The sequence below is a fragment of the Nestor notabilis genome, unplaced genomic scaffold (genome assembly GCF_000696875.1).
Source record: "Nestor notabilis isolate BGI_N333 unplaced genomic scaffold, ASM69687v1 scaffold13721, whole genome shotgun sequence".
Lineage (NCBI taxonomy): Eukaryota > Metazoa > Chordata > Aves > Psittaciformes > Psittacidae > Nestor > Nestor notabilis.
The window spans coordinates 1-14,188 of NW_009915532.1; the positions used below are offsets into that span (position 1 = coordinate 1).

At 38.6% G+C, this 14,188-nt stretch overlaps 2 protein-coding genes across 2 annotated transcripts in view; both read right to left on the minus strand.

Annotated features, from left to right (window-relative positions):
- Window positions 1–1,939: 1,939 nt before the first annotated feature.
- On the minus strand, window positions 1,940–5,547 carry LOC104413262 (formin-like; the record flags this gene model as incomplete). The annotated part of the gene is made up of 2 exons (XM_010024195.1): window positions 4,156–5,547; window positions 1,940–2,057 (listed from the first exon to the last, which is right to left on the minus strand). Coding segments are annotated over exons 1-2 (1,510 nt in total), but the record flags the coding sequence as incomplete, so codon positions are not given.
- Window positions 5,548–5,997: 450 nt separating this feature from the next.
- Window positions 5,998–14,188, minus strand: part of LOC104413263 (formin-1-like) — a 39,927-nt gene continuing 31,736 nt past the window's right edge. Inside the window, exon 2 of the mRNA XM_010024196.1 lies at window positions 5,998–6,263. Within this exon, the coding sequence (XP_010022498.1) occupies window positions 5,998–6,263 (266 nt within the window). The remainder of the gene's footprint in view (window positions 6,264–14,188) is intronic.

Genomic DNA, 14,188 nt, shown 5'->3' on the forward strand with positions numbered 1-14,188 from the left:
GCAATAAGACCAACACTGAATATGAACTCTTATTTTTTTAATGTCAGCACTACTCATGAACAGTAAGTACCTTGCTTCACTTGCAGGAAACTGCAGAAATTAATTCCTGTACATAGTGCTTTAAAACAGTCACCCTATCACTCAGGAAAGCAGATGTAACCTATCCATCATACACAACTTACAACTACTTGCAGTGCCCTTGCTGCCACAGCTGCTTTCTGGGCATCCATGAGAAACATAAACCTGCTAATCACTGAGGTACATCTATAGCTCCACTGCACTCCTAACATATGTTGCAAATATGGCCTTTCCCAATTTCCTTTAAAAGCTCCGCTTCTGTCTCATCCTAGCTGAATCACCAGCAGTTCGTTTTGATTCAAATGCCTCTCTCTGCCAGACACTGCAGTGACTAATGAACTGCAGAATCTGGTCTGTATAAAAATTTGACTTACCAAACTAACCATTAGCATGTTGATGACACTGCCACCCAAAATATCACAGTAACAAAAGAGCAACAATTTACATGGGCTTTAAGCCAGTCTGCCCTTCCTATTCAAATTTCAGGAAAACATGACCTAATTTCTCTACAAGTAGTAGAATCTGCAGCTTTTTTTAATTCTGTTTCCCTTCCTTTCTTTGTTTCAGCATGTTTTTGCCACAGATGATTACAGTCATTAGGAGAAAAAATATTTATTTGGGTAAAATTAAACACGGCAAGTCTATAATAAGAATCTAAGAGTAACAGAAAGAGCCTGTAGCACTCCCTGTGAACAGCTGCATACCTGTCCTGGTCATCTAGTGACAGACTCCCATACACTGTAAATTCAATTCTGTGTATATGCTGTTCCTCTCAAAAACTGAGGTTTATGAATCTTCCAGCAACTTTTATGCTTCCAGTATTATGCCCACTTTACAAAAAAGGGAAGACTGAGGAAGAGAAAACTAAGAAAAGAGGGAGAAAGAAGTAATACAGTAAATAATACAAAGCAGTAGATCCATTACTCCTATCTGTTCCTTCTCATATGCAAGGCCAAATGGGTATCTACTGGAACTGGAAAGAACCATACAGTATTACCATGTACAACTTCTCACAGCAAGGTGGTGTAAAAGCATGGGGTTTAATTCCACCTATCCCTTTCTAGGTGGTAATTTCCAAGATCTCCATGTATATGAAGAACAGATGGCCTATTGCCTTCCATTTTGATACTTCGGACAATTCCAGAGTTTCTGACTGATTTCTGAGTAACAAGGGCTTCGTGTTTATATTTAAGAATACACATGTGAAACAGAGTTGCAGTAGCTACAATAACGTTTTCTTTTCCCTTGTAAATATGTCATGTAAATATTTATCTGAAAACCCTCAAAAAATTTAAGAAATATTTTTCTTTGGGAAGCGTATCTGTTAACTCATTAGCATTGCACTTCAGACATACTCACTCACACATTTCTATAGAACAACATACATGGCTAGCTATAAAAGTGACCTGAGCAGATGTAAGTATTCCTCTGTTTATACGCAAGTTGCAGTAATGTGTATTCATTACTTTTATTCTGAACAGTACCTGAGAAAAAAAACTATAGCCAGACTAGATTCCAGCAGGTCACTGCCCCTCGCATTCTAAGGCAGTCAGGTTTCCATTCATTCATTATTCTGTCACTCATTCAAACAGAATCCCATTAAAAATGGATAATCTAATTTACAAAAAATCCCACTTCTTTCCTCATGAATTTCTACAGGCAAGCATTTAGGTTTCAATGCAGATTTCACCATTTACATTTAAAAATCAGATGCTTAGCAAGTAGCAGCAAACAACACATCTAAAACATAAAGTCTTGTTTTTCCAGATAAGAAAATACTATGACTTATCACCATCTCTTTATTAAACAAGTTTAAAAATATCAGAAACTGATTTCTGCAAATGTTTCACCTCTGTTTTACCTGCTTCTGTGTACTTTAGTCCTACTTTTACTTCTTCGTGCTTTGCTTTTGGTGGTGGCCAGACAGTCTGGAGTCTCCCTGGAGTCTTGTCATCTTGCTCTGAGGGACTCAGGTCAGGCTGTTAAAATTACGCAAGAAAAAATTAAAGTCTGCAGTGTCAATTGACTCCAAAACAGCAACCACCATGCTCAGCTCTAGATGTATACTCCAGAATGCTCATCTGCCTCATTCTAGTGATTGAAACAGTGCTCAGTTGATTGGAAAGGATACAAAGAAATCGGTGTAGAAACATAATTTTGACAAGGAAAATAACATAATGCATATGACATAGAATGATATGCTGAAACTGTTCACATCAGTATGGAAAGCTGTCTGTGCTTTGGTGAATCACAGAGGTGGCCAAGAACACCAGGGAGTTTCTCCTGTTTCTTTAAGAGTGAAAAGACCCATCTGTGTTCCTCTTACAAGGAAACATTAGTGCAATTCACCTAAGACATCATTTAACAATATAATTTTCTGGAAGCAGAGCTAGTCTATGAAATTCCTGCCCCACCCCCAGCAGCTTGCTCAGTCCACATACCATGTAGTACTGTCACATCAAAGTGCTGCTGCAGCTGTTAATGGGACTGCACTGTCAACTGGAATGCTTAAAATAACCCTTTAAATGGGGAAAAAACAAATCCAAAACCAAAACACCGAATAAGCACTCTTGCAGAGGTTTAGGGTTTGGGGTTTTTTTACATCTCTGGCATTGCTGTAATCTGATTTACAACATGCTACTATGAGAAATTGCACAGACACAACCACAGCAACAGCAAAACTCGGTATGAAAGTGGCCCCATAAATGGCCCACACGAGCAAGGAAAAAGGAAAGGCAAGACCTTTTACTCTGGCTTTGCTCTCAGAAAATGTGCATTTGCACTAGACCAGATGTTAAGCAGACATTTATAAAAGCTGCTCCAGCTGACTGCTGCGCCTCCTCACTCACTCTGTGTGAGGACAGCTTCCCAAATAGATTTACTGTGAGCCACACAGATGCTTACGCCAGCACAGCACAGAGAATGGTGCAAGCAGGAAGAAACAAGCCAGGAAGGGGAAGAGCACACACAGACTGCTATTGCTGTACAAGCCACAGCCAATGAGTATCTCTTTTCTCCTTGCCATAGGTAATTTACTGCAAACTGGCATTATCAGTCTACCCAGGTGTCACTGAAGATTTTTTAAAAGTTTTAAATTTTATGTAAGAATAAAAATTTGAAAGAGAGTACAACCAACACACCAAATTAACTTAAATAGCTTCTGGTGTAGGGTCCAATCCTGCAAATTTAATCATTAAGATAATTCCCCCTTTAGCCATCCAGAACAATCTTCTCAACTGATTATATCTGCCAAACATGTAGCTGTAAGAATTTGGGTTGGGGGAACCCCAACCCAAGGGTTACTCATTTAATTAAAGAGTTGAAATCACAGTCAAAGTTATTTATCATTAGGGTTCTATGAAAACCTAGCATAGAGTTTGGGGTTTTTTTAATTTCTTAAAAATTTACTAACTAAATCTCCATATGCATAAGAATATTAACCTTACAAATGCTTGCATTAATCCATAACTTGAGTCGTCTAATTGGAATCATAAAGTAATTCTCAGATAAGGCTAAATGCTTATCGATATTTGCAAAGCCAAGCAGATCCATGCAAATAGGAAAAAAAAACCCTTTAAATTCTATATCTTGGACAAATTGAATTGAAAAATTGAAAATCATCCATAACTTCTTCTATCAGATCTTATCATAGAATTATTCCTAAAGGTAAAATGAAGCATTACTTTTAAAAATAAAAACCTCAATGAAAGAAAACAGAGTGAGATTGAGAAGCTATGAAATAATACTACAGTAGATATTTGCAGCACCAAACTGATTTAAAACCATATTTACTATATGGACAATTGTTTTGTAGTGATCTTTTAAAATCAGAAACTGATTTTTTAAGTTCTCACTTCTAATTGAAAGGCTGTGACTACCACCATTTCTTACTGAATTCTGCTACAATTGAAGATGATCAAGAATTTTGACAAATTAGCCCCAACATTTCTTCAGTTGGGAATCCAAAATTTGAGATTGACAAAAGAAGAGGACAATTCTGACATTTTGACCTTATTTACCCACCAATTTTTTTTTATCTATTTCCAGATCTTAGGAAGAAAAAGTAATTCAACCTACAGATTTGTCTGATGGTCCATCCCCAGGTTTTGATTTTGACCTTTCAAATACAGCTTTCAAGGACTCTTTTTCATTTCTCATTTTGCGTTTTATGGCTTCCAGCTCTGAAGTATCTGCAGTTGTTTCTTTTTTGGGAGGCCGTGTGAATAAAGCTTTAAAGACGTCCAGTGCAGATTCAGCAGGGCTTGATTTTATTTCCTCAGAGGGAAATCGTGGTTCTGTTTTGCTGGAGGCTTTGTTCTCTTGAGCTTCATCACTGTCCTCGGTCTCCCCAGATCCCTCACCAGAGTCCTCAGTTCTATCTTCATTTTTAGAGACGTCTATGTTTAACAAGTGTGAGAGTTGTTCCAGGAAAGTAGGACTTGCTTTAAGTTCAGCTGATTTTTTTTTAGTGGCCAAACCTGATATAATACTGGATTTCTTAACAGGCTGTCGTAATTTAAGCAGAGCTAAATCATCCTCCCTTGGTTTAATTTCTGTAACAGTTTCACCATCCTCTGTGGTTAGTCCCTTTTTCCTCACACGCAGTCCACTAAAGAAAGCAGGCAGCTGGAAAGTCTTCTCAGCCAGTGCTGGTTTTTGGAGCAATGTATTATCAGCTAAAGGTCTTTGTTCTTCATCTGGAAGTTCTTGAGGGCATTCCCCTGTAGCAAGCAAGAGACTGAACTGCTCATCCATTAACATTTTGTCTCTTCCACTGGAGTCATGCTCCAGAATGCCATCCAGCTCTTTTGGGAGCCGCTCAGAAATTGGTGGATGTAAGCCAATGTCATCTGTATCCACAGTGTCATCACTGTTACTGTGCCCTTCTGATTCTGACTCTTCCTTATTTTGATTGTTGTTGCCCAAAGTCTCAGCAGACAAAGCAGCATTGTCTAGCCCAGATTCGCTTGCATTGTTTTCATTGGTGTTTAGGTCCTTACTCTCCGTGTCCGATTCTGTATCACTTGTTGTCTGAACCAAAGTACCTTGTACAAGAATAGCATCCTTGTCATCATTGTCAGATTCAGACAAAGAAGTCTGTACAAACCTTAAATGGTGAAGAAGTAAGTCATTTTGTTCAGCTAACTCCAGTTTCAGGTCCATGTGCCTACCAGACATTGGGTCAGCTTGGCCACTGGTACTATTCATGCCGGGCTGATTTTCTGAGTCGTCATTACAGTCATTATCATTCCTCTCATGCCAGGTGTTAGCAAGAGCATTTATATTGGTGTGCAAAGGTTGAAATGCTTTAAGCACTGTTTCTTCTTTGGAAGCTGTAGATTCAAATTTAGTTGTAAATCCAAAAAGTGTTTTCACTGAAAATGTAGTAAAAAGATCAGGTTCGCTTTTTGCTGTATTCTCCAGGTCTGAAAGCTCAACACAGTCAGGCACTGCATTTTCTTCTTCCATGTTGCATGAAGTACGGAATATGCTTGCTTCTACTAGTGCTACTAACTGCAAAACAAGTATTTACTACACGCATTCAGACAGCAGGCTGAACTCACTACAGGCACTGCAACAGGCAGTGCTCCCCTGCCCTGCAAAGGCAGTCAGCCTCCCGACGTCACCCTGCCCCTCCTTCCACTTCCAGCACTGCACCCAGCCCGCCGGAGAGGCCGTCAGGCCTCCCAACTCTACCTCAGGAGCAGCAAAAAGACCCGCCATAAAAAAAGTTCTCAGCAGCGTCAGTAACTTGTTCCTTTACACAAAGAGCTTTTTGTCACAGCAAATATGCCTGCGCACTAATCTCGGTTGAAAATTCAACCAATGGTTACTGCTGGGACGTCTGCAATCCTACTGGCTGCACACAGCTTCCTACGTGCTAAAAACACAGAGCAGCTATATAAACAAGCCTCCCCATCAGAACTGGGCACATTTGGAGTTTGCTACTTCCTTATTCCAGTACACAAGCTGCGAGTGGTTGTCAGCAGAAAAATCCTGATGAATTCTTTTGCACAGTCTTCCACTTCGATAAAGATCTTCTTTTGTAAATCCATAATCACCCAAAAATGAAAAATGGAAACCTGAAGTAACAAATCCGCAGCTTCCAATGCCACCGCCCAGAGTCTGTACAGAGTCCCCAGCTCCTGGCCGGCTAGAGTGAACTCGGGTGAGTGCCCTTGAAGCTGAAGAAAGCAGGGGAAAAAAAAAAGGCTCTATTCCGATTTGCTGCAGGTTTCATCTGGAATGCAGCTTTCAGCCTCCAGGGCCATGAACAAAAACCAACGAGACTGGTTTCATATTACTACTGTCCTAAGTCTGCACAGCTACTTCTGTGAACTGTACACAGGTACTTATCAAAGGCTTTCGCCGCCACACCCAGTGACTAGCTCTTTGGGTGGGCAGGGTAAACAGCCAGCACTCCCAACGCTGAGTTAACTGTTTAGAAATCAGCAGGCTGTCCATCTGCGTGGCACCAAGCCTGGGTTATTTCAAACCAGAACAATCTCCGCTGACACACTTTTTGATAACTTTCATATGTATATATATTGCCACGGTAATGCTTTATGTGTGAGATTTGTTTTAGTTAATCCTGGCGAAAACACTTCAAGGAAATCATCAAGACTGCGTAACTCAGTATTAACAGAAGCTGCCAGAGTACAAAGAAAGTACGAAATACTCTTACCACCTTTCCTATTCAGAAATTCAGTTCCCATCAAAAGTCTTCATTTTTGTTCCTTTTCTTACTTTTGGAACTATATACTGCAAATCTGCGGGAATTGATACTCTTCTTATTCCGTGTTTAGTCAGATTTCCACATTAGTACCTTAGAAATTCAAAGATATTATTCTTTTTCTTCGCACCCAAGTCCGAGGGTCATTCTACAGTCAGCCATTTAGCTGGGATGAGTAATCTTAAACACGCAGCATGGGGAAAGCTGTCCTTCACAGGCAAATCAGCTGCAGATCACACCACTGTGTCAAATTACTGGGAAACATTGACTGAAAAACTGAACATTACAGACAAGCTACAACAAAGAATCCCAACACATTTAACTTTTGGTTTCATGTTTAAAAATGGAGATTGTACAAAAAGTATGTGTTTATCTTTTCAATAATTATAAAAGATCATAAAGTCAACAGCAAAAGTCAGCTGGAAGAAAGTTTCCCAAAAACCAGATTGTAACACTAAGGCCTTTGATGAAGCTTACAGGCACCTTTTCAATTACAGGCTTGCATGCATACCTACAGACAAAGGGCACTGGAATCATTCCCATCTTTATCTGTGATTTAACATAGAACAGTATCTTCTGCTTTACTGCATGCCATTTCCTGTAGGAAGCTCTGGACTTGCTTCTCCGCTATGCTTAATCATCTGGTGCCAAGGACAGAAATGACTCCCCTGGTTTTCTGGGCTTAATATAGATTAATATTACAAAAGGAAGCCCTGCTTAATTTATCACTCCATATGCAAACCTACTCTTGCAATCCCAGGGTTTGTAAGACAAATGGAAGGTAGCTACCTCAGCACTCATGATTTCCCCTAAGACAAGAGCATTTCCAAATTTAATTTTATGACAGAATGACATATAGTGATAGGACAGAGGGTAATGGGTTTAAACTGAACGAGACTAGATTTAGGTTAGATATAAGGAAGAGGATCTTTACTATGAGGGTGGGGCGACGCTGGAGTTGCCAGAGTTGTGGATGCCCCATCCCTGGAAGTGTTCAAGGCCAGGTTGGATGGGACTTTGATCAACTTGGTTTAGTGGAAGGTGTCCCTGTTCATGGCAGGGGAGTTGGAACTAGATGATCTTTAAGGTCCCTTCCAACCCAAGCCATTCTGTGATATTCTGTGACAGCTAGGGCAAAGTGACCCTACTGAACCAAAGTTTCCTACATTTAAATTTACATCTATTTTTATGTTCAACCATGGGATTAATTGTTCATTGTCCTGATACTGTCTATAGTTACGCCTTGCTTATTTATTTATGTACCTATTTGTTTGGGGTTTGGTTAACTTATGATGACTAAACATCAAATTGTGTTTTTCATGAACAGTTCCATTGATCACTAACAAAAACTGTATTATGTGAACAACTTCATGGTACCTCTTAAACTAAACATTCAGATTATGACAAAATATCTATTTATCTCTTTATATTAATGACAACCCATACTTAGAATAAAACTTTCATGTAATAATCTGGGGTCATCAAGCTGCAACAGTTCTACGAATATTGTTCATAGGCAGGTTACTGAAAATAGTCACTATGTAACTATTTAAGATTTTAGTATTACAGTACATATGAAAAGTTTAGTTTAAAAGTGACTTAAAACCAGGAAAACCATACCTTATGTCTAAACAACATCCCAACATAACTTATGAGACAATGATCGAATGAGTAGTGAAAAGAATGGTGCTTTGGGTGTCAGGCCAAAGTTATGCAATGCATAGAGATGCTAGAAAAAACAGAGTTGAACACTGAATAACTGAAACCCCAGAAGTAGAAATACACCTTATAAAGCCAGAGGTAATCTCATACGCCTGCAGAAAATGATACTGTTCTATGTGTAACTTTTCTCTTGATAATAAACTCGAGAAAGTGAGAAGAAACTTTCAAGCTTTTTTAGTATTAGGATGAACAAAGAAACTTGTGTCTATAACCATCCCTGGCGAAATGATCAAAAACTGGAAACTAGCCGGTCTCTCAAATTCACCATACAGCCCATAAGCCCCCAACCTCAAATACTGCTTTTGTAAGGACTTGTTTCTCACAGTCTGATGATCGTCCCAGTGGACAGTGGCCTGTTGAGGGACTGGATAACTAATAAAGAAATACACATTCGTACTTACCCAGTAGAGTGCTCCTTGGTAAAATACCTAGATTGATGCATGCCCTTAATATTTTTACACAAGAAGCAGATCGTTATATTTTGATGTGCAAATGAGTCAGAGACAGTATTCTGGCAGAAGTGGTTTAATGCTGGGTGGATCTATTTCACAAGGAAAGTGTCTCTGAAGAGGTTGCAATACTACTGCATCTGAAGGAATAAACAACTTCAAAATCTCTAGAAAAAATCAGTTATGATAATCATATTACAGGTCTCTACTTAATAAAACTGACAACTCTCCGGTGCCTCAGAAAAGCCCCTAAAACCTGTCATAGCAACTTTCAGGGCAGTCAACTCGCTAATTATACAAAAGGACAATCATTCTTTACAGTTTAAAGCACATTTAATAATCCACACCCTTCCTGACCTACATTTTATCACAGACAGAAGTCACACCTACAACTCACTCCTGTTCTGTTTCTGAGGTTACGTTTTTAAACTATCTTTGATGAAAACACACAATAAGCCAGAATAAAGTAATCTAATTTCTATCTCTGCCACATGGCAGGACACAAGGCTTCCTGACCCTGTATCTATTCATATTGCCTTTTCAGACCTCTGTAACAGCAAACTAGAGAAACAAGAACAGGACATGAAGACATTTTACAGAACATCCAAGTGGCTAAACATTTGTACTGTTTTTCAGCACAAAGAGCTTTAACCAAGAAAATTTGTGTAATTTCTTGAAAATAATCATAGAATCATAGAATGCATGAATTGCGTTAGGCTTCAGAAGAGCCGCGTGAAGCAGCAGGCAGTGGTTGTGGTTGTGTGAAGCTCAGCTGACATAGTCTTGCCCTCTGCCCTGTCCCAGGCCTAGCCCTTACTGTGCTGACTGATATGGATCTTAACATTCGCCTGCACTCTTGTTTGTCTCTCCTGGTGTTTATCTCATTTTATACTTAGCATTTTAACTCTTTAAATGCTCTAAAATAGAAAAGGCAGAAAAGATGGAAGGAAATCTGTAAACCCTGGATTTTCACCATTATTCTCAGCCTTGTTACCTCACTGTAGACCATTATGTGAACAATTTTCCTGAGGTTTGAGGATCCTGGTATCGCCAACATAATCATTTTAAATGTAAGTAATTAAGTTTAGATGTAGCAACAGAAACATAGGTATGATAATTCTTATCAAAATTCAGCATTACATGATGTTAACAGAACGAGTGGGCACCAGACACATTTGGTGTAGGGAGCTGTAGAAATGCAATGTGGTTTTTATCATCTTCATCAAAATTCTATTTGACATTGAAATACGCACTACTTTAGAGAATTTGGAAAAAGATTATGATGGTTATATGGTTATAAAACTAGAAAACACATTGAGAAAGCAAGCTAACTCTTATGAAGTGCATATTGTATCAATACATGTATGGAACAGTTAGCCTGTAAAACCCATCACATCAAACTCAGTGTTAACTCTGATGCAGAACTTGTAGAAAGATGTGTTGGCTGACCTCCTGGTTAAAACAAGTGGACATACAAATAACAAAGACAGGGAACAGAAGATCACTCTAAACTGTGTAAATAAACTGAGCAAGATCTTTGTGCATTAAGCCACAAAGGCCGGCACTTAGTGTAACAAAAAAAGGAGATGAATTTTTAATCTTTTCCCTTTGTGCTTTCCTTTTCTAGGTTGCTCTCTTTTCACCTTCTTTTAATTTCAACAGGCCTTTTGCTCCAAATCTATAGTATGATATAATAAAGATTAAACAAAAAACTTTATAAAATAAAATCCACAGTCATGACAATTTACCAAATTTTCTTTAGTAATTACTACCTATTAGTAGTTATTTTAGCTGCAATTTCACATCTTATTTATGTGCTTTTTTATCTGAGATGAAATGCTGCATAAAGAATAAGGTGGAGCTTCATTTCTATTTTGTTTCATTATATTCCTTATTGCCATATCTTTTCTATGCTGGCTGGTGAATGAGAACACAGCATGCTCCAACTAAAACTTAAAATCTAATACAGGATTTTTTTTTCCAGGCCTCTGATACAGATTGTGCACTTGAAATTCCTGTCACAGCAGAATTCATTCACTCTCTCCCTCATTTATTTTATTAGCCTCCTCCCAACTAACAAAACCATAGAAACATCTTTTCAATAACATAAGCAAACAGTAGGATATCTACATATGTACATATACAAATATAGTATACATTTCTGTAAGGATGATCCTAATCCATAAAAAGCATTCAATAAGAAGCTTGGGATTTCACACTGTCGTTACTATGAATATAACTGCTTTTTGATCAATCAGGTTAAACTTTTTCTTCCAACAGCATCACATGGCTGGGTGTAGCACAACTGTGAGCAAATATATTAGTCCATTTCAGTTGCTATTTTCTGGAAACATCATCTTTGTTTCAGAGTTGCTTTTCAGACACAGGCATATTTTTGACCACAGTTGTCTTGTTGTCTGGTCTGAGGAGTGCACAGGGAAGACACCTTGGAACTGATTGCCACCACCAGAGCAACTCATGCAGCCTATTTTTGGCCATTTTCTTTCTTATAGGCTGGTTATAGCCGTGCTGCAGTCCAAAGGATTCTGTGGCAGCACCGGCAGCAGCCTTCTCACTACCATTCTTTCGGCAGCTCTTTCTTCATCTCCTGTCACACAACTAGACATGGACTCATCCTGAAGCAGAAAAATAGTCTACGAGATGGAAGGGCTCTGTGAGTAATTCAGCCCAGAGTTCTCTTTCTGAAAGGCTTTCAAAAAAGAGTCACAAAGACTAAGCTGCAGGATAAAGTGTCATTTACAACCCCTCAGCACATACTGAGCACCCCTTTTCTTAGAAATGGAGGCTTTTGTTTTGAATCTCTTAGAAACAGTGGAATAAGTGTTCTTCCTTGTTAACTACAAGAAACTGAAGTCATTCTCTTTTTCATAATGTAATTAACTGGACAGAAAATGTTGCTTAAAAAAAGTGTACGAAAATGGAAGCAAACTGCTTATTAATCTTAGAAGCCTCTTATTTTACTCAAATTATTGTTCTTAAATGGCTTTTAGCTTGAAAGTCCTCCTGCTCTATACAATGACTTTGCAAATGCAAACGAAGTATCCTCATGGACTGGATTATTCCTGGTTTAGCATATATTTGTAGCAGTGATGACAACTATGTCACAGTTCTTTTCAGTCCAGTTATTTGTTTTCATGTTAACATTTTATTACAAGGATAACCCTGTACCATCCCCGTAATACAACAACGTTCTAATGAATTATTTTCAGAAAGGAGGTTAGAAGAAATCAATTTTAAAACAAGCTCAAGAGAATAGTAATGGTGAGTGAAAGCATCATTAAAAGCATTTAAAATGTACTTCTAAGTCAATTCTGGTATTTCTACCAATAGATGTCACTGTTACACAAATTGTGTTAGTGTTTCTTTGCACAAACTGCCTTATGTACTTTGGCCTTTTAAGCATTTTCTTTCAACCGTTCCATCCTTTTTATGTTTCTTTCCTCTTCTACTACATTCTGCTCCTTTCTCCCTTCAATTTGAAAACACTGCCAAACATGGCTATCTGTAGGCTAGTTACTGCTCATCCCTGGAGAATATGAATATTTCCAACTAGATTAGGCCAGGCCATTTCAAGCAAGTGTCCTGCATTGTAATTATCTGAGGTTGCCATCTGTTGTCTTATAACCCAGGAAGTTTAGAAACTTTTCCTATCAAATTCCGGGCTAGTCTGAGTTCAGTGCTAGTGCAACTGCTTCAAAGCTCTGAGAAGCAGCAGCATGGCCCCCAGCAGTCCTGGGCTGTACACATGTGCACACACAAGCATGTGCGCATGGGTACATGCGCTCACACATGCACACACACACACTGCTTGCCGATTTTAATCTTCCTGGTATCTGTTCTTATCCTTGTCATCTCCTAGTTGCGAGCACCTTCAATCCATTTCCAAGAAAACGACTACTTTAAAATAAACACCCATCATGATTTTAGAAACATCATGTATCAATCTATTAATATAATTTTTAAAAAAATCTGTATGCATTGCTCTCAGACTTAGCAGCATATAGGCATATGGACTCATGGACCATCTGGAAAACTGTATTCTATCCAAAACTTTGCAGTTTGTCAGATATTTTGGAACATGATTTTAGACATACCAGAAATAAATGCATGCCAGAAATGTAATTGTGTGTAATAAATGCTTGTTGAAACCCCATATAGCATGAATAGAGTCCTACTCACATTCAGTTCCAGGCTCAAATGTGACACATTTCTGTTGACCTTCTCTTTCTCACTGAAATGAGCAAATGGGTTTGAGGGCCCCACTGTGCAATCCAAACCCCAGGTATCTTCATCCCTGTTTGCCACATCCAAATTAGTCAGCCGTTCAGTGAGGTGATCCTTTAAAGCTGAATCTGCTGGAATGCCAAAGTGAAATGAAATGAAATAAAATAATTATTTTATGCATCTGCAGATAATCCCTGCATATAGAAATTTCTGCATGTTTTTGAAATTCTGCTACATTCTACCAACATATGCACTTACAGTTCTGCTTGTTTAAAACAAAATATAATGGCATAAATGGGGTATGTATTTTCACAGAATGCTTTTGTACTTAATATTTGTGTGACAGATCTAGCAAAAAAAGTGGTCTGCTTGTCTTTTCCCCATACACAGATATACATTGTTCTCCTGAATGTGTCTGTTACACACTCATATTTCAGAGGTGGCTGTGAAGTACAAAAAAACTAAGCTAAGGAAGCTCAACAAACTTATTAGACTAACTTTGTGACACTGGCTAAACAAAACCTTAGCGTGGGCTGCGCCAATCCACATTAGTCCATTATACCAAACGCATAAAAAGCAGTGTCTTTCAATCAGAAGTTACACATTAACACTTCACCTTGATGCGGTAGCCTTAAACATAACATCAACCTAGCCTGGGGATAGTTTAGTTACAAACAAACAGGTGTGAATTTAGTAAGAGAGAGAAGAGCAAAACATGATAGCCAAGAGTACACACCCTACGTCATGCACTGCAACCACCCAGCACTCTCCTGTTCACAGCATTGCTGGTTTATTAGTCCCCCAAAACAGTAATAAGTCTTTTTCTCCACCAGAGATTCTATTTTAACAATAAGACAACCAATGAATGCCACTAAGTCAGTGTGTTCTCTGACGTGAAATGTCTGACATGCTATAGGGTATATACACCTCTTTTTATATTCCCTAGGATATACACACTCTT